Genomic DNA, 18450 nt, shown 5'->3' with positions numbered 1-18450 from the left:
TATTCATTTTGTGTGTGTGTACGGATAAGTACATATAGAAAATAAATACATATAGAAATAAAATACTTATAGAAAATGTGTGCATATCATTACATAGTTCTCTTTGCTTTTTTTAGGGTATTTCTTTTAGTATTTAGGAAAGTTTTTGTTATTGCGGTTAACTCTATAGTAATATCTTTATATAATACTCTTCATTCCCCTCCCCTCTTTTTAAGATACCGTTAGTTTCCTGTGATTAGCGGTAACAAAATTAGTAACTTCCTCTTCTCCCCCACCATCTAGTTTTGATCACTGGTATTACTTTTATTAGCATTTTATCTTACACATCTAAGTATACATACTTATAGTATGTTTATGTCCATCAGTCAGCTTCAAGTGCTATCCTTCTCCTTACAGCTAATTCCTATGAGGCAAACAACCACTTTATTCTACTTTTCACTTACACTCCCCTTTCCCCCTCCCTTCTTCTGTGGGCTACGTTATTTCTACATCATCAGATTATACAACATTTACATACCATTCTACCACAATTATTCCCATCTTACAATCTTAGTGCTACACAAGATATATTCAGTGCTTACGACCTGACCTCATGTCAAAGATTCTCCAGTCATTTCCTGGTCGTCTGAAACTTGTTCTCTAGCATATTCTTCAAGAAAGATTCATAGGAACAATATTCTTTGAGTTGTTTCATGTTCATATATGCTTGTTAATGGCCTGAACCTTTGAAGTATAGTTTGGTGAGATATGGAATATTTATTTCCTTGAATATTTAAAAAATGTTGCTTTGTTATTATCTGGCATGAAATGTTGCTGCTAAAAAAATCTAATCCAGGGCTTCCCTGGTGGTGCAGTGGTTAAGAATCTGCCTGCCAATGCAGAGGACACAGGTTCAAGCCCTGGTCCAGGAAGATCCCACATGCCGCAGAGCAACTAAGCCCGTGAGCCACAACTACTGAGTCCATGTGCCGCATCTACTGAAGCCTGTGCGCCTAGAGCCTGTGCTCTGCAACAAGAGAAGACACCACAATGAGGAGCCCGCGCACCGCAATGAAGAGTCGCCCCCGCTCACTGCAACCAGAGAAAGACCGCGCACAGCAACGAAGACCCAACACAGCCAAAAATAATAAATAAATAAAAATAAATAAATTTATATATTAAAAAAATCTATTCCAGTCTAATTTTCTTTCCAGGTTTACTTGGTCGTTTTTCCATGGGTGCAGAAAGAATTTTTTTTTTATTTTTAAAATCCAACAATTCTACAAGAATCCTTCTGTGTTAAGACTGTTCTGGGTTGAACTCCCCAGATTCACAGTGTGCCTTTCAACATATATAGATTTAAAACTTCTTTAAAGTTTTCCTGAATTGTATTTCTAATAGTTGTTCTGTTCCACTGCGTTGGTTTACAATTTTTTTTATCATGGTAAAATAAACAACATAAACAACAAAATAAACAACATAAAACGTACCATTCTAAACATTTTAAAGTACACAATCCAGTAGCATTAAGTATATTCACAATATACTTGTTAATGTTACATAACCATCACCTCTATGCTTTGGTTTAACAAAACCAAATACACTCCTAATACACTTATTTTGGCTCTCTTTGTCTGTCTTGTCACTTTCTTTTCTTTAAAAATATATTTATTGGGCCTCCCTGGTGGCGCAGTGGTTGAGAATCCGCCTGCCGATGCAAGGGACAGGGGTTCGTGCCCCGGTGCGGGAGGATCCCACATGCCGCGGAGTGGCTGGGCCCCTGAGCCATGGCCGCGGAGCCTGTGCTCCGCAGTGGGAGAGGCCACAGCAGTGAGAGGCACGCATACCGCAAAAAAAAAAAAAAAAAAAAAAAAAAAAAAAAAAAATATATATATATATATATATATTTATTGATTTATTTGACTGTGCCAGCTCTTAATCACAGCACACGGGATCTTCGTGGGATCTTTGTTGTGCCATGCGGGATCTTTAGTTGAGGCATACAAGATCTAGTGCCCTGACCAGGGATTGAACCCAGGCTCTCTGCAATGGGAGTGTGGAGTCTTAGCCACTGGACCACAAGGTAAGTCCCTGTCTTGTCATTTTCTTTTGGCCCCTTTTCAAAAATCTTTATCTGTTTGATTTTCTTCAATTTTCTCTTATCTACTCTTTATTTCTCTTATTGTGCTTTCAATGATGTATATTCACTCTTGTTTTCTTTCTAATTTAATCATCATTTAAAATATCCTTTTTTGGGCTTCCCTGGGGGCGCAGTGGTTGAGACTCTGCCTGCGAAGGCAGGGGACACGGGTTCGAGCCCTGGTCTGGGAAGATCCCACATGCCGTGGAGCAACTGGGCCCGTGAGCCACAGCTACTGAGCCTGCGCGTCTGGAGCCGGTGCTTCGCAACAAGAGAGGTCACGATAGTGAGAGGCCCACGCACCGCGATGAAGGGTGGGCCCCGCTCGCTGCAACTAGAGAAAGTCCTCGCACAGAAACGAAGACCCAACACAGCCAAAAATAAATAATAAAATAAAATTTAAAAAATATATATCCTTTTTTCTAATTCTTTCTGGAGTTCTGCCAGCTCTCATTTCACATCCTTCTATATAGCTTATTCACCTCATTTCTGAGCTACTTTTATTTCTGATCTGTGTGGTTCTTTCAAAGGTTTCATCTTTCTCTTAATTTCTTTGCTTTATTTTGAAATATTTAATTACCACTTTCATCTGCTCTTTGGCTACTTTTTTTCTGGTGTGTTTTCATTATATGATGCAATGTTCCACAGCTCATTTGGTCTTTTTTCTTATGATAACTTAGTATGTCATTGTCTCATAGTCCCTTTTCCAATATATTTATATGTTATCCTAGGCGAAGCAGTTCGTTCCTGTGTCACATTGTACAGACATACTTCAGTTTTTAAAAATCCATTCCCCAGTTGAGATATCTGGGTTGTTTCCAGTTTTTGGTGATTACAAATACAACTGCTATAAATACTTGCAGAGGGGAAACTACAGGTTTTCATTTCATTTTTCATGAGAAAAGCATACAGCAGTTGTTGGGGAAATGCAAATTAAAATCATAATAAGATGTCACTTCTTATCTCATTATAATGGCTAAAATTTTTTAAAAACCCTGATAATTCCAAATGCTGGCAAGAGAGAGAAGCTAATGGAGCTCTCATATCTTGCTGGAAAATTTCAATCTAGGAGTGGGATTGCTAGGTCATATAATAAAGGTATGTTGGATTTTATAAGAAACTGTCAAAGTCTTCCAAATGGCTACAGTATTTGCATTCCCACCAGCAAGATTTGAGTCCTGTTGCTTTGTATACCTGCCAGCACTTGTGTTCTTTTCTTTTTCTTTTTGTTTTGTTTTGTTTTTTGCCATTCCAAGAGGTTGTATAGTGGAATCTCACTGCATTTCCTCAATTACTATTATGAACTTTTCTCATGTAACACAAAATAATGATCATTTTTCTATGTCATTAAATAGCCTGTATCACTAAATACCCTTTGAAAATAATCCTTTTAAAAGGCTGAAATATAGCCTATCATGATGGGTGTGCCATAATTTATAAAACCATTCTTCCACCATTGGGTAATTTTTATTTCCAATTTTTCACAAGTATAAAATTACATTGTGATCAAAAAGTTTTGACTCCATCTCCATTTTCACAGAAGCTTCCTACAAATGGTCAAAAGAATATACATATTTATGTCTCTGATGCATTCTGACAAATTGCTTTAAGTATTTATTTCTTTAATTACAAGTTAAATACTTTTCATGGAAGCCATTTGTGCTTGTACTTTTGTCACCGTGAGTCCATGTCCTTTGCTCATTTTCTGTCGGGTACTGATGTTTTTATATGTTGATTTGTAAGAAATGAATACACTCGCCAAAAGTATAGACCACACTTTACATGTAAAGCAATATAGGCCTACCTCTGACCTCCCCACTCAATTCTTTATCCTATTTAAAAAATGAAATATACTTCAAATGAACAAACATTTATCCAATATCAACTACATACAAACATGTGTTCATCAGACTCAGGAAGTAGTCTTGCCTTCCAGGGAGTTATTTTGTTTCTCACAAGCTTGTAAGAAGCAAGTAGCATTGTATAAAATGCACAATTTGAGTATAGCATGATTAGAAGAGATTGTGATTGAATGAAACCTATTTATACTTTAAGAGGAAGTTGAGCTAGGCATTGATTACTTTCAAAAGAAAGTAATTTTGGACAATGGAAATCATTTTTACACACAGAGAAAAGGAAAGTACCAGTCCCTAGGTTTGCAAGTGATAGGCCATGAGCACAATATTTGCGGGTCACAAGCAACCCACCTTACTTCTCCCAAATGTAACTGAAGGAACCTAACAGAATCATCAAAAGTTCATGAAATCATAACAGAAATGATGAAATTGTTACTTTAAAAAATTTTGTAAAGATATTAAAAATAACTTTCTAAAACCCAAGGTTGAAAATAAAATCCTACTCCTACTACCACTTGCAAATATTCTGCCCACTCCCCGCCCCCATACATTTTAGCCTTTAAGTTAAAAGCCTGTGGCATATAATGGCAGGAAGTGAAGCAGCCATCTTGGTCCACAAGATGGAGCTGTATGAGGATGGTAGAGCAACAGGTTAGAAAGAGCTTGGGCCCCTGACAACTTTTTCTAGCAAAGCTACCTGGTCAGCTCATACTTTTACATAGGAAAGAAACTTTTTATTTTATTCAAAAAATATTATTTTAGACCACAATTATTTTTCAGTTTCTCCATCACAGAAGCCAAACCTGTATCTTAACTAATACAAATTTCAAGTTAAGGCGTATGGGCTTTGTCAATCATACAATGGAATATAAAATGTTGTTAAGAAAAAGAAAAGGAAGGCCTAAATTAGGGCAGTGGCAGTGAGAGCAGAAAATGAAGAGAGCCATTTTGGAGGCTAAAGCTACAGATTATACAATTGGGCAAAAGGAGAGGTAAGAATTTGAAGCTTTACATCCGAGCCACTCAGAAGATGTTTATCCCATTAATCAAGATAGGAAACATGAAAGAGGAAGAGTAGTATATAAATTGAGTAGATCTAATTGTCCAAAAGGCTGTGAGAAATGTGTGTTAAGTGCTTAAGAGAGCAGAACTTGACTTTAGAATTAGGGCTCATTTGCACAAAAATGATGGTTTAAACAGCAGGAACAAATGAGATTTCAAAGGGAGAAGTCACAGTAAAGGCAAAACTTTAGTGTTTCGGTTCCCCTATCCTTTAAAAAAAACAAAATATATAATAATTTAAAGTTTACTCCTTTAACTGAAATATGAATGTCCCATGTGTTTACCTCACAATAATTTTCAGTAGTTAATGGACATTCTCATGATTCAGGCATCCAATCAATTTCACTGATTAGCTGAACACCACAAACTGCAGTAGTCATTTTGATCTTTATATAGGTTTTGTTTTGGTTTTCTTTTTTTTTTTTAATTTAAGTATAGGGACTTCCCTGGTGGTCCAGTGGTAAAGAATCCATCTTACAATGCAGAGGATGCAGGTTCAATCCCTGGTCAGGGAACTAAGATCCCACAGGCTGTGGGGCAACTAAGCCCACGTGCTGCAAACTACAGAACCCACGTGCCCTGAAGCCTGTGTGCCACAACTAGAAAGAAGCCTGCGCACCGCAAGGAAAGATCCCGCATACCTCAAAGAAGATCCCGTGTGCCACAACTAAGACCCAATGCAGCCCAAAATAAGTAAAATAAATAAATAATAATTTTTTAAAAAAATAAAAAGGAAGTATAGTTGATTTACAATGTTGTGTTAATTTCTACTGTACCACAAAGTGAGTCAGTCATACATATATACATTTATTATATTCTTTTCCATTACAGTTTATCTCAGGATATTGACTATAGTTCCCTGGGCTATGCAGCAGGATGATCTTTATATAGTTTTAAGTCATTTTTTATTTTTAGTCACATCATTTAATTTATTCCCATAATGGACCTTATCGGTTGAATACCAGAAAATAATGGTGAAACACACCAAATTAAGGAGGAATATAGAAATATTTCTGAAAATCTCAAAATGTTCCCCCAAAGTGACATTTATATGGTCAAAATTATTTACAAAGCCCAGCAAGGTATTTCTGGTATTTCAAAAATAAATTTTAAAAGAGGAATGATTATTATATGCAATTTAGTCATGAGGGGAAAACCTATCACATTTTAACTTTTTTTAATAAAGAAGTGCTTGTATTGTTACTTATATGTGGAATCTAAAAAATAAAATAAATGAACAAATATAACAAAGCAGAAACAGACTCTTTGTTTGATACAAAGAACAAACTAGTGGCTACCAAAGGGGAGGGGTGTGGGGGAAGGGGCAAAGTAGGTGAAGGGGATTAAGAGGTACAAGCTACTAGGTATAAAATAAAAAAGTTACAAGAATGCAATATACAGCACAGGGAATATGCAACTGAGTCCCCCTAAAACTGAGTTCCTCTGCTGAGTTTATTATTAACCTCTCTATCCAAAACTTTATTCCCTTTCTTGTCCCACACCTGTTCCCCTCAAGATAGAAGAATATCAAACAAAAGGGGGTATTGAAATCAAGCAGGTCCTGGGGGGTCCTCCTGTGTACAAAAGCCCCTCCATTTCCCCCATTTTTTGTTTGTAAAAAAAGTCTTTAGTTTCCCAGGCTTTCCCTGAGTTCCAAAGAGCAGGCACAGGCAGTTACTAATTAGGGAAATGAGAGAATGCAGAAACAAAGGAAAAGCAGTTAAACAAGAAGAGTAATGGCACTAATTCAGTGATAAAACAGAGTCCTAGCTCCTCCTCAAGGGATATACATAACAATCTGACAGATATCTTTATCAGGAACTAAGGCCACCCCCCCACTCACCCAGGTGACCCCTGCATTGGCAGGCGGATTCTCAACCACTGTGCCACCAGGGAAGCCCAGTGACTACATTCTTAAGCACTAGACCCCAGACTGGTTGGAACCAGAAGATTGATGATTCAGATTCCTGAAATGTCATCCTGCTACCTCACCACCAACCAATCAGAAGAAAGTCATGAATCTTGCAGCCCTCACCCCCAAATGTTGCTTTTAAAACTGATCCCCTGAAAACCACCCAGGAGTTCGGGTCATTTTTTTTTTTTTTCAAATTTATGTATATTTTTATTTTTTTGGCTGTGTTGGGTCTTCGTTTCTGTGCGAGGGCTTTTTCTCTAGTTGTGGCAAGCGGGGGCCACTCTTCATCGCAGTGCGTGGGCGTCTCACTATCATGGCCTCTCTTGCTGCGGAGCACAGGCTCCAGACACGCAGGCTCAGTAGTTGTGGCTCACGGGCCCAGTTGCTCCACGGCATGTGGGATCTTCCCAGACCAGGGCTTGAACCCGTGTCCCCTGCATTGGCAGGTAGATTCTCAACCACTGCACCACCAGGGAAGCCCGGAGTTTGGGTCTTTTGAGCATGAGCTACCCATACTCCTTCCTGGGCCCTGCAATAAATGGTGTACTTTCCTTCACCATACCCAGTGTCAATAAATAGGCTTTGCTGCATGGCAGGTGAGCAGACTCAAGTTTGGTTCAATAACAAATATAGTCAATATTTTATAATAACTTTGTATGATGTGTAATCTATAAAAATATTGAATTACTGTGGTTTACACCTGAAAACTATATAATAAGTCAACTATACTTTAATAATAGTAAAAAAGAAGTGCTTATAATCACTCTAAAACCTTCACTCATAAAATCATTTGGATTTTTTAAGTACCAAACACAAGAATTCCAAACAGGTTCTGAGAGCAGTTTTTATTGACTTTTTTATGCTCTATTAGATAAAGAGATTCTAATATACATTCTGTCACAAAACATATTCATTTTAAAGGTATCATCAAATTTTTTTCTTTTATAATTAAACGGTGTATCACTTGATAATGGGAAAAAAATCTAAATTTGTATATATGAGATTGCAATAAAAAATAATCTCTAACATATCAATCTAAGTTAAATGACTTTTACTTAAAGTCACTTAACATTGTTCATGCAGAAGTGATATTTTAAACAATTTCTACACGGGGCTTCCCTGGTGGTGCAGTGGTTGGGAATCCACCTGCCAATGCAGGGGACACAGGTTCGAGCCCTGGTCCGGGAAGATCCCGCGTGCCGCGGAGAAGCTAAGCCTGTGAGCCACAACTGCTGAACCTGTGTGCCACAACTACTGAGGCCTGCGTCCCTGGAGCCCATGCTCTGCAGCAAGAGGGGCCACCACACTGAAGAAGCCCACACACCGCAACGAAAGAGCAGTGCCCGCTCGCTGCAGCTGGAGAAGGCCTGTGCACAGCAACTAAGACCCAACGCAGCCAAAAATAAATAAATAAATAAAATTTTAAATAAAATAAAAAATTTCTACAGGTCTTCAGATTATATGTTATGAAATCTAGAGAACTGTATTCTTCAAAGAAAAATCTGAAGACACTTACCTAATTTGTTATTTTAAAATTACTTACAGAACATATTTATGCAATATAGTAAGTGTAAACGTAGCATTTTGACTTTAAGTTGTGTTAAAAAGAAAATAGATTGGGATTGACAGATATACACTAAATGTATAAAATGGATAACTAATAAGAACCTACTGTATAAAATAAATAAATAAAACTCCCCCAAAAAAGAAAATAGAAAAGCAATAAATTTTCTTCAGCAGAAGAGATTGAAGGCACTAATAAGTTTGGTATCATTTACTGAGATTGTATGCTTTCAAGAAAAAATGGCAACTACAGCATTATTACTTGAGGGTTCATTTTCATTATCTAAATTTCCTTAGAGTAGGATCTCATAAACAGACCTCACAAAAGATTTATGAACCCATCCTCATTATTACTCACACGTATAAAGTGGAAGCAACATATACATTTAGTTCAAACAAATTGAAGGTCAAGTTTTCCAGAAAGCAGATTAAAAAATTATGTTTCAGTTAGGCTAAAAAAATGTATATATCCATACCTCCCAATTACTGTACGTTTTAAATGTATTCAATCAACAATTACACTTTTGAATATATGCCAGGAACGCTATCCAAAAGTTTCTGCAAACATTTACTGAGCAGCTACTTTGTGTTATCGGTGTTTGTTAGCCATCAAATGCTTACTTTTTTTTTGGCTGCACTGCACAGCTTGTGGGATCTTAGTTCCCCAAACAGGGACTGAACCCGTGCCCCCTGCAGTGGAAGCACAGAGTCCTGACCACCGGACCGCCAGGGAATTCCCACCGACTTTACTTTGATAGCCTATACAGTCCTCCCTGGAAATCTGCCCAGGATTGGTTCCAAAACTCTCCGCAGACACCAACATTCCTTACGTACTACTTAGCCATCAACTCAACACTAAATTACTGATACTTTAATTCTTGCAACTTAAGTTTTTAAGACTCATGAATAAAAAGTAAAATTGTAAAAGAAAATTAATTTTCAATTATTATTTTACTGCTGTTCTCTTTGGTATTCCTGCCATGGTACTTTTGAGTTGGGTTACAGTTAACCTTGGATAAATGAAAACTAAACTCAAGGCAGTAAGTGTCTTTGCTTTCTTCTCATGAGTGTCAAAACTGAAGTTAATCACAAAATATTAAACTTTTAGCTAGGTTTTCAGATCCGATAAAATTTCCCCTCAAATGAATGACCATGCGTGCTTTCTACTTCGATTTTTTTAAATAATGAGGAAAAATAGGTAATTCCTGTCTCCCTCCTCCCAAACCCAAAGAGCTCAGAAGTTCAGATGTTTTTTCTTATAAAAACCTCCCTACCATGACGAAGCAACCAAGGATGCCAAGGCAAACCCGGAGATTCCTAAATCTTCAGCAGATTGTAACAAGGAAAACCAAAATTTGACAAAATTCTTCCTTCATTTCCACTGTTTCTGCAAAGATCAACCACTTTCTTGCTTTTAAAAAAAGACCACTGCAGGAATGCTGGCTGTACACTAATGAATATAACTGCCCTAACGCAGAACCTGACGCTCACTACTACCAAAGGAGGGCCTCGGTCAGAGGTTAACTACCGAGTAGGGCAAACACTTTAGCAGTCACTCCCTCGCAACGACAGAAAATGAAGACGTCTCTTTCGAATCTGAGGACAGTCGTGAGGTGTCTCCCCCTGTCCCCTTCCATTACCAGCCTTGTTCCTTTCTGAATCAGGCAGTCCATCAGCCAAACTCCTTTGTCAGTAAAGAGGGCTGATGGTCAGAATCTTTTCGAGACAAAGATTATTGGAATAGTTCCCTGGAACCCAAGGGATCACTGTTAAGGCATCAGAGTCCTCGCCAAGCCCCGACAATAACAAACCAACCAAAGCCTGCTATCCCCATCACCGCCACCATTTATCGCTCTTCCTAGCCAGGCCTGAGACTCAGACCAGGAAAACCTTTCCCTTTCAGGGAAGTAAGAAGGCGCCAGATCTGTTCCCTCAGGCCCTTCCTCTCCTCCACTGCTCCCTCAGAACGCCTCTTCATCCTGAGCTGCTAAGTACGCTTTCAATCGCCAAGCAGCCCAGTCCCAGACACACCCAAGATGGCTCCAACCACCTACCAGAGGAAACAGCTGAGCCACCACTCCAGCGATGCCGTCCTCTCGACTGCGGATATCCCCATTGGTCCAGCAAAAGAGCGCGAGATAACCCGAGAGTCCTGACAGCCAATCGGGAGACGGCGCGCTCCGGCGCTGCCGCGTTGCCGACGGTACGCGCGCGGAAGTTCGGAGGCGTGGACCCAGTGGGTGTGCAGCCAATGGGCTCCGGGCCAGGTGGTGGGAACCTTCAGTGTCCGACTCCTCCCATTTCGGGTTCGCGTTAGGCCTGGACGTTAGAGATTGGGCTGTCCTCCGTCCCGCCTGAAGGGAGGCGGGACTGTTTTTGCTGAGGTGAGGTCTAGTAAATGGTGAAGTACTTCCCGGCCAGAGGGCACCTGGGGCCGTGGGGTCTCGGTGGTGTGCAGTGGGAGAGGAGTCCGAACCGCGGGGGAACCCAGCCTCGCCAAAGGAGTGGGAGGAGCGCAGCCCTCCGATCTGGCGGGCGGCGTGGAAACCGCAATCGAGCCGGTGTAACCGAGGCACGGCCGTGGTTGGACCTCCTGACGGCTCTTTCGGCCCAGCACCCGGGAACGCGGCGGAGCCCTCGGCCGCGTGGATCCCAGTCCTTGTCACCTCCCTCCTTTCACCCACGTGCAGTCCCGGGCTGGAGAAGGGACTGAGGGCGCGCTGAGTTCTCAACCCGCATTCCAGTCTCTTGTCACCCGGTGCACATCTTCATGTGAGGTGATTCCTAAGCAGCTGGGGAACCTGAGGCTGTAAAAGGGGCTGCGGGGAGTGGACTGCAGTCCAAAATCCAGAAGCAGAATTTGATGGTTTAACCACTGTCCCATTTCACAGGTAAGACCACACAAACCCTAAATAAGTAAAATCATTTACCCAGGATCACGGAGTTGAGGTCAGATCCTAAGAGCTCCTGACTTTCGTTAACCGCAATCCAATAAGGAATTATCCCCAACAGGTAGTTAAATAAAATAAGGAACAGTATATAATTGTGCTCTTCGGCAGGTGGAAACCTGCAGTGAGCTCTGCATGTATTAATGAGGCAGTAGATTGGAATAATCAAAAAACGGGCTCAAAAACCAGGCTGCTTGGTTCCTTAGTTGTTCTCTGCCACTTACAGTGTGGCAGCTTTAGCTTCCTTGTGAGAAAAACGGGCATGCTAAGTTATCCCACATGATTGTTAGGCACATTAATACGAGCACGTGAAGTATTTAGAAGCCTGCCTGTCACATGGTTTATACGCAATAAATGTTCATTACTGTCATCACAATTAAAACATAACAGGAAATGGTCACAGTTTCCTAAGAGCCTATTTGTAAAAACGAAAAGGAACCATAAATTGAAGCGAAACAGACTTTTTCTGCCAAAATGAAAAAGAAGGGGAAAAAATATGAGCAAATTTTTAAATCCTGTTACACTCTCACATAACACTGTCTCTGGATGATGAGATTATGAGTGATTTAAATTTTCTTCTCTATGCTTTACTATATTTTGCAAATGTTCTTCAGTAAACATGTTTTAATTTTGTAAGTTCAGTTACTTTTAATTTTCAGAAGGTATGAACAACACTGGTGAGAGCTTTCTTTAAAACGAAGCTATGGGCTTCCCTGGTGGCGCAGTGGTTGAGAATCCGCCTGCCGATGCGGGAGACACGGGTTCGTGCCCTGGTCCGGGAAGATCCCACGTGCCGCGGAGCAACTAAGCCCGTGAGCCATGGCCGCTGAGCTTGCGCATCCGGAGCCTGTGCTCCGCAATGGGAGAGGCCACAACAGTGAGAGGCCCGCGTACTGCAAAAAAAAAAAAAAAAAAAAAAACGAAGCTATTACTGAGTGTGCTTAAATGCTACAGGTGGAAGTATAAATTGGTAGAACATTTTTGGAAGGCAGTTTGGCAGTATGTTCCAGAAGGCTTTAAAATGGACAGTCCCTTTTTGAAAGTTATATACTTAATTTTTAAATTAGTGCACTTTTACATTCTCCTTTTATGAAATTAGAACCTTACAGATAAAGAGCACAATCCACAATCCCTGAATTACCCACCCCCTTCTCCCCCCATTCCACACTCAAGACTTTGATTCAGAGCCTTCAAGTCTTTTTTTTACATTTACATATTCTCTGTAGGTGCATATACGCATTTGTAATTCTTAAAAATCGAAATGGTATCGTACTATATAATTTTGTAATTTTATTCACTTGACAGTGTTTTTGCAGTATAAACGTGTTGTTATTTTATAGCTTGTTATGTTATTTACAGCTCGTTTCTTTCACCTGCTTGATAGTGTTCTAATGTATGACTGAATTGTTCTGTTAATGTAAAATATTCATCTTTGTCTCATTTATCGATTTTCATGTTAAATTATATTTTGCTTGATATGTACTATGTAGCGCACTTTATTTACCATTCTCCTCTTGATGGACATTAATTAGGTTGTTCAGTTTTTCACCTTTCAAACAGTGCTGCAGGGATATCCTTGTATTTGTTTTGCTGTGCACATGTGCTGTTTCTCAAGAATATATACCTAAAAGTGGAATTGCTTGGTTTTAAGTTATGAACATTTTAAATTTTAATAGGTATTGCCAAATTTGCCTCCAAAATACTTCTACAGGGCTTCCCTGGTGGCGCAGTTGTTGAGAATCCGCCTGCCGATGCAGGGGACACGGGTTCGTGCTCCGGTCCGGGAAGATCCCACATGCTGTGGAGCGTCTGGGCCCGTGAGCCATGGCCGCTGAGCCTGCGCGTCCGGAGCCTGTGCTTTGCAACGGGAGAGGCCACAGCAGTGAGAGGCCCGCGTACCACCAAAAAAAACAACAACAACAAAAAACAAAACAAAACAAAACAAAATACTTCTACTAATTTACACATCCTACAAAGTAGTCTATGACACTTCAATTTCCCTGCAATCTTGATCAACATGAGATACTACTATCTTTGTACTTTTTGTCCATCTGATGGATGAAAATTATACTCATTTAAAAAATTTTTTCATTCTGATTACCAGTAAAACTGCAGTATCTATTCGTATGTTTATTGACTTATATATGTTTCTATAATTTCTTTTTAAAAATTGCCCAATTTTCTGTTGAATTATCTTTTTCGTAATGATTTGAGGAGTTCTTTATGTGTCCTGATTACTGTGTATCCTGTATAGTTTTAAAAAATTTCTTTAGAGTCTGTGGCTATGTCCACTTTTTGTTACCATTGTTAAAAAATGTTACAAGCATTTTCTCCCAACTCTTTGGTTGGCTTTTAACTTTAAGTTAAAATTTTAAGTTTGTTAGTTTTCAATTATTTATTCTACAGATAGATTTTTCTCTTCTTTACAATCTTTAGGTCTCTTTTTATTTTACTGTATTTTTCTAAGACTTCCAGTACCAAACTTCCATTGGTGGCAAGTGTTCCCATCTGGTGCCTGACTGTAACGAAAATGCTTCTGATGTTTCCTCATTGAGTATGATATTTACTTCTTTGTTTTGGTAGGTAGTCTTTATCGGGTTAAAGAAATTCTCTTTTATTCCTAGTTTGCAAGAGTCCCTCCTCTTCCCCCGCCCACCCCAGAATAGTTGTTGACTTTTAGTGAAATTCTTTTGTGTGTCTTTCTGTATTTAAGATGATAGTTTTCCTCTATTTATCTGTTAATGTAGAAATTTACATTGAGTAACTTTACAATGCTAAACTTTTTGGGTATTCCTGGTATAAACCATACTTTGGAACATACTTTTACTCTACTGCTGCATGTTTTTACTTACTATATTTGCTTCTATACCAAGAAGTGCGTTTGACCTTGAGTTTCTTTTCTTATGCGTCAAGGTTACAGTAACCTCAAAAAAATGTTGAGTAGCCTCCCATATTTTTTCTGCTCTTGAACAGTTTGTATACTATGTAAATTATATATTCCTTGAAAGTTTTGTAGAATTCATCTATAAAACTTTTTGGACCTGGTATACTGGGAGTGAGAGATGGGGATGTGTGGCATGCAGCTCTGGTAAGATCTTTAATTGTTTTAATTTCCTTTTCGTACTTCTCTCTCTAATTTTTTTTTTTCTTGAGCCTAGTTGGTATTTAGTCAATATGTTCAATTAGACATTCATGGTGAATTGTTCTGTCAGTGTAAAATATTTATCTCTTTTATTGGTTTTCATATTAACTTCTATTTTTGTTTGATATGAATGTTTCTTCGTGTATTTGCTGGTATGTCTTTTTCACATCCCTTCATTTCAACCTTTTGATGACATTTCGTGAGATTTAAGTGGGTCTCTTATTTTAAAATATAGCTAGATTTTGCTTGCAATTTAATCTGAGAGTCTGTCCTTTAATAAGTAAGACTTAACACATTCACCTTTTTTGTGATTATTAACATAATTGGACTTTTTCTTGTCCTCTTATTTACCTTGCTTCCCATTGTATCTTTTATATTTTTCCATTTCTCATTTTATTTATTTATTTTTTTTTTGCGGTACGCGGGCCTCTCACTGTTGTGGCCTCTTCCGTTGCGGAGCACAGGCTCCGGACGCGCAGGCTCAGCGGCCATGGCTCACGGGCCCAGCCGCTCCGCGGCATGTGGGATCTTCCCAGACCGGGGCACGAACCCGTGTGCCCTGCATCGGCAGGCGGACTCTCAACCACTGCGCCACCAGGGAAGCCCCCATTTCTCATTTTAATTGAGGTTTGCCCCGTTTTCTTTGTTCTGTTTTCTTTTTCATAGATTACTTTTACATTTTTTTCTAAAGATTTATTTATTATTTTTAAATTTTATTTATTTTTGTCTGCATCGGTCTTAGTTGCGGCGCGCGGGCTCTTCGTTTTCCTGCGCGGGCTTCTTTAGCTGTGGCTTGCACGCTCCAGGGTGCGTGGGCTCTAGTTGAGCGCGAGCTGAGTAGCTGCGGCGAGGCGAGCGGGCTTAGTTGCCCCGTGGCATGTGGGATCTTAGTTTTCTGACCAGGGATTGAACCCACGTCCCCTGTATTGTAAGGCGGATTCTTTACCACTGGACCACCAGGGAAGTCCCTACTTTCACATTTTTAGCACAATTATTAAATTTATATTTTCCTAACAAAGTCTACATTTCGTTTGTATTGATATCCTCCCTACGAAGAACTTAGTATGCTTCTACTTTATTTTCTCAGATCTTGCAAGAATCCTTTTCCATCCCTCCTTCAAAAAAGAATATAAATTTCCTATGGTTATATCTTCTAGCAATTTGGTTTCATTTGTCATTAAAACCCATTTTTAATCTGTATTTATCTAGCATTAATGTGTTTTACTCATATATTTGCTTCTTTTACCTCAGTACTTCCTTCTACATTAGTTTTTATTCATGAAGTACTTTTTTATTTCTTCCAGTCTTTGAGTGTCTGTAAAAGCCTTCCCCCCCCACCCCCCCCAATAAAAGATACCTTGGCTGAAATAATATTCTGGATTCAGACTTATTTTCCCTTAACATTTTGCATCTGGCATTTCTGATGAGAAGTCTAAGTACCAGTCTGATAAACATTCCTTTTAGATAATCTAGATTTTCTGAAAGTTTCGAGACTTTGTCTTTCTTCTTGATATTCTGAAGTTTACCCATGGTTTGTCTAGTGGTATGTATTAAAAAGTTTATCTTGCTTGATACTCAGTGGACCCTTACCCACACGAGCCACACTAGTAGGCTAATGTGTTTTCCAGTTCTGAGAATTTTTTGGTCATTATTGCCTCTTCTTCATTCTAGTTATCCCTCCTTTTTTTTCTTTGCTCTGTGTTCTGAGTGAATTACTCAACTCAGTCTCTCAGTTTACTAACTGGCTCTTCATCTGAGTCTATGCTATTATATCTCTCTATTGAGTTTATTCAATAACTGTTTTTATATCCAAGATAGCCAATTGGTTATTTTTAAAAATTGTATGTTTTTTCATAGATGAGGTTTCCTTCTTTACCTCTTTGATATGAAATAACAATATTTGCTTTAAAATTATTTTCAGGATGCTGTATTAATTCTCCTCAATATAAGTTCATCAGTTTGGTAGGCTTGTTAAGTCTCTTTCATGGTGTAGCTTTCTTCATATGTTTGATGATTCTTGGTTGTGTATTCATCTCCTCTGAGAGGATTTACTCTTCCTTTTGCTGTGGTGATGTGTTTGTGGTTGGCATTATCTCTGCAACTTCCCATCTGTTTCCTTTCCCCAGAGAGGTTGCACAGACTCAATCTATAGAGAATTCACTTTTTGTTTTCAGCATGACTTTATATTTTTAATTACAAAAAAAATTACCATTTCTGCAGATTTGGTGTGGCAGGGGGAGAAGAATTTATTTGTTGACTAACATCTTGAGACTAAAACTGCTGATCTCTTTTTGACCTTTTAGTTCTACCTCTAGGTGTATATCTTCAGGAAATAATCAGAGATGTGCATAAGATTCCAGCCTTATTTATTATACTGGAAAAATAGAAATAATCTAAATGTACATTATAGAGGTTTATTTATAGTACTAATTATTAACTTATTAAATTTTAATAATTGCATAATTATTGTTTATAATCATATTACACTAAAGAACATAATAATTGTCCTTTAGTGTAATTTAATATATGGATTATTGACCAAAGTACATTATACAGCCACTTAAAAGTCATATTACGGGAAAACATTAATGATGAGAGAAAGTACAGGATGTATTATCAATGAAAGATTATAAAAAATTATATATACTAAAATTCAAATTTTGTTTTAAAAGTATATATACTGAAAGAATAATAATAATTGTTAGCATTTGTTGAGTCCTTTGTAATGTGCCAGGTATTATTCTAGGTGATTAAGTCTTAACCTCACAACAATTTTTTGAGGTAGTTAGCATTATTATCCCCATTTTAAAAGTTTTTTAAAGTTTTATAAAATGGAGATAGTTTATATTAACATATATATTAAGTAGATGATTCTTAATTTTTCTGTAATTTTCCTAATGTTGATATTTTACATGTTTTTCCAGTTAATATATATTCTTTTTTCATAATAGTTCATGCTGTTTTAAAAGATAGTGCTATTGTTATAACAATCTCTTTTTTCTTATATATTTTGTTATTTACAAATATGCACCATTCCCTATTGTTTTCCTTACAGAATGTTTCATGCATTCATGGACCGAAAGATGGAGTTGGTTTTTATTTTTAAAATGATATTGTCAATGATCTGATACTACTATAAGTATTCACTTGATGAAGATGCATGGACTTGTCATTAAGTTGGACTAGTGATCATTTCTGAAAGTTTCTTCAACCACAATTTCTACTTGAAAATTCAAGTATCAAAGAATATTTGGTTTAGAGTGGTATAATGATGTATTTTCTCTGAGTACTGCAAATTTCATAGAGACCACAGTTGGATTCCAGTTATATTCTACAATCAAAGTGATTCAGTTCTTTGATAAAGTTAATTTTGAAGAATTTTATGTTTGTAAACAACGCCAAAAGATGGGAGAAAAAAATGGTAGGTTGAAAAACCATTGTTAAACTTTATGTTTAAAAGTATATAGACTACTTTATGAAGCTGAATTGTGGAATTTTCAAGGTTTTTCTGTGCAAGTAACTTTTCTGAATTAGAAAGAATTAAGGATTTATAGGATTTACTCTCATGTAGCAACAATTTTGATTGTCTTTATAATTAGTTGTGTATCTGTAACCCTAAGTCAGTACCTTAATGTACTTTTAAAAAATACACTTTCTTTTTTTAAGAAAACTTACAGATTTACAGAAAAATTGATAGTACAGAGAGTTCCCATATTCTCTGCACCCAGTTCTGCCTATGATTAAAATCTTACATTTGGCTACTACGTTTGTTACAATTAATGAACCATTATTGACCCATTATAATTAACTGAAGTCCATAGTTTATTCTTATTTCCTTACTTTAT

General features: G+C 38.0%; 2 protein-coding genes across 22 annotated transcripts in view; one reads left to right on the top strand and one right to left on the bottom strand.

Moving 5' to 3' along the window:
* CAB39L (calcium binding protein 39 like) overlaps window positions 1-10648 on the bottom strand; it is a 96923-nt gene extending 86275 nt beyond the window's left edge. Inside the window, exon 1 of one of the 3 annotated variants that reach the window (XM_059041697.2) lies at window positions 10570-10648. The gene's annotated coding sequence lies outside the window, so the exon portion shown is untranslated. The remainder of the gene's footprint in view (window positions 1-10569) is intronic. The other 2 variants (XM_067016321.1, XM_067016322.1) reach the window with 2 other exon arrangements.
* Window positions 10649-10871: 223 nt separating this feature from the next.
* SETDB2 (SET domain bifurcated histone lysine methyltransferase 2) overlaps window positions 10872-18450 on the top strand; it is an 85070-nt gene continuing 77491 nt past the window's right edge. For 15 of the 19 annotated variants that reach the window (XR_010837139.1, XR_010837140.1, XR_010837142.1 and 12 more), the window contains exons 1-2: window positions 10872-11406; window positions 17661-18026. Coding sequence is in view for 7 of the 19 variants with exons in the window: in XM_067016317.1 (XP_066872418.1) it covers window positions 18011-18026 (16 nt within the window). In the remaining 12 variants the exon portion in view is untranslated. Of the gene's footprint in view, window positions 11407-13899; window positions 14043-17660; window positions 18027-18450 lie in introns of those variants that run through there. The other 4 variants (XM_067016315.1, XM_067016319.1, XM_067016314.1 and 1 more) reach the window with 3 other exon arrangements.

This window comes from Kogia breviceps, chromosome 16 (assembly GCF_026419965.1).
Source record: "Kogia breviceps isolate mKogBre1 chromosome 16, mKogBre1 haplotype 1, whole genome shotgun sequence".
NCBI classification, from domain to species: Eukaryota; Metazoa; Chordata; class Mammalia; order Artiodactyla; family Physeteridae; genus Kogia; species Kogia breviceps.
Note: the sequence above shows the minus strand (reverse complement) of the source record. Positions and strands in the feature narration are given on the sequence as shown.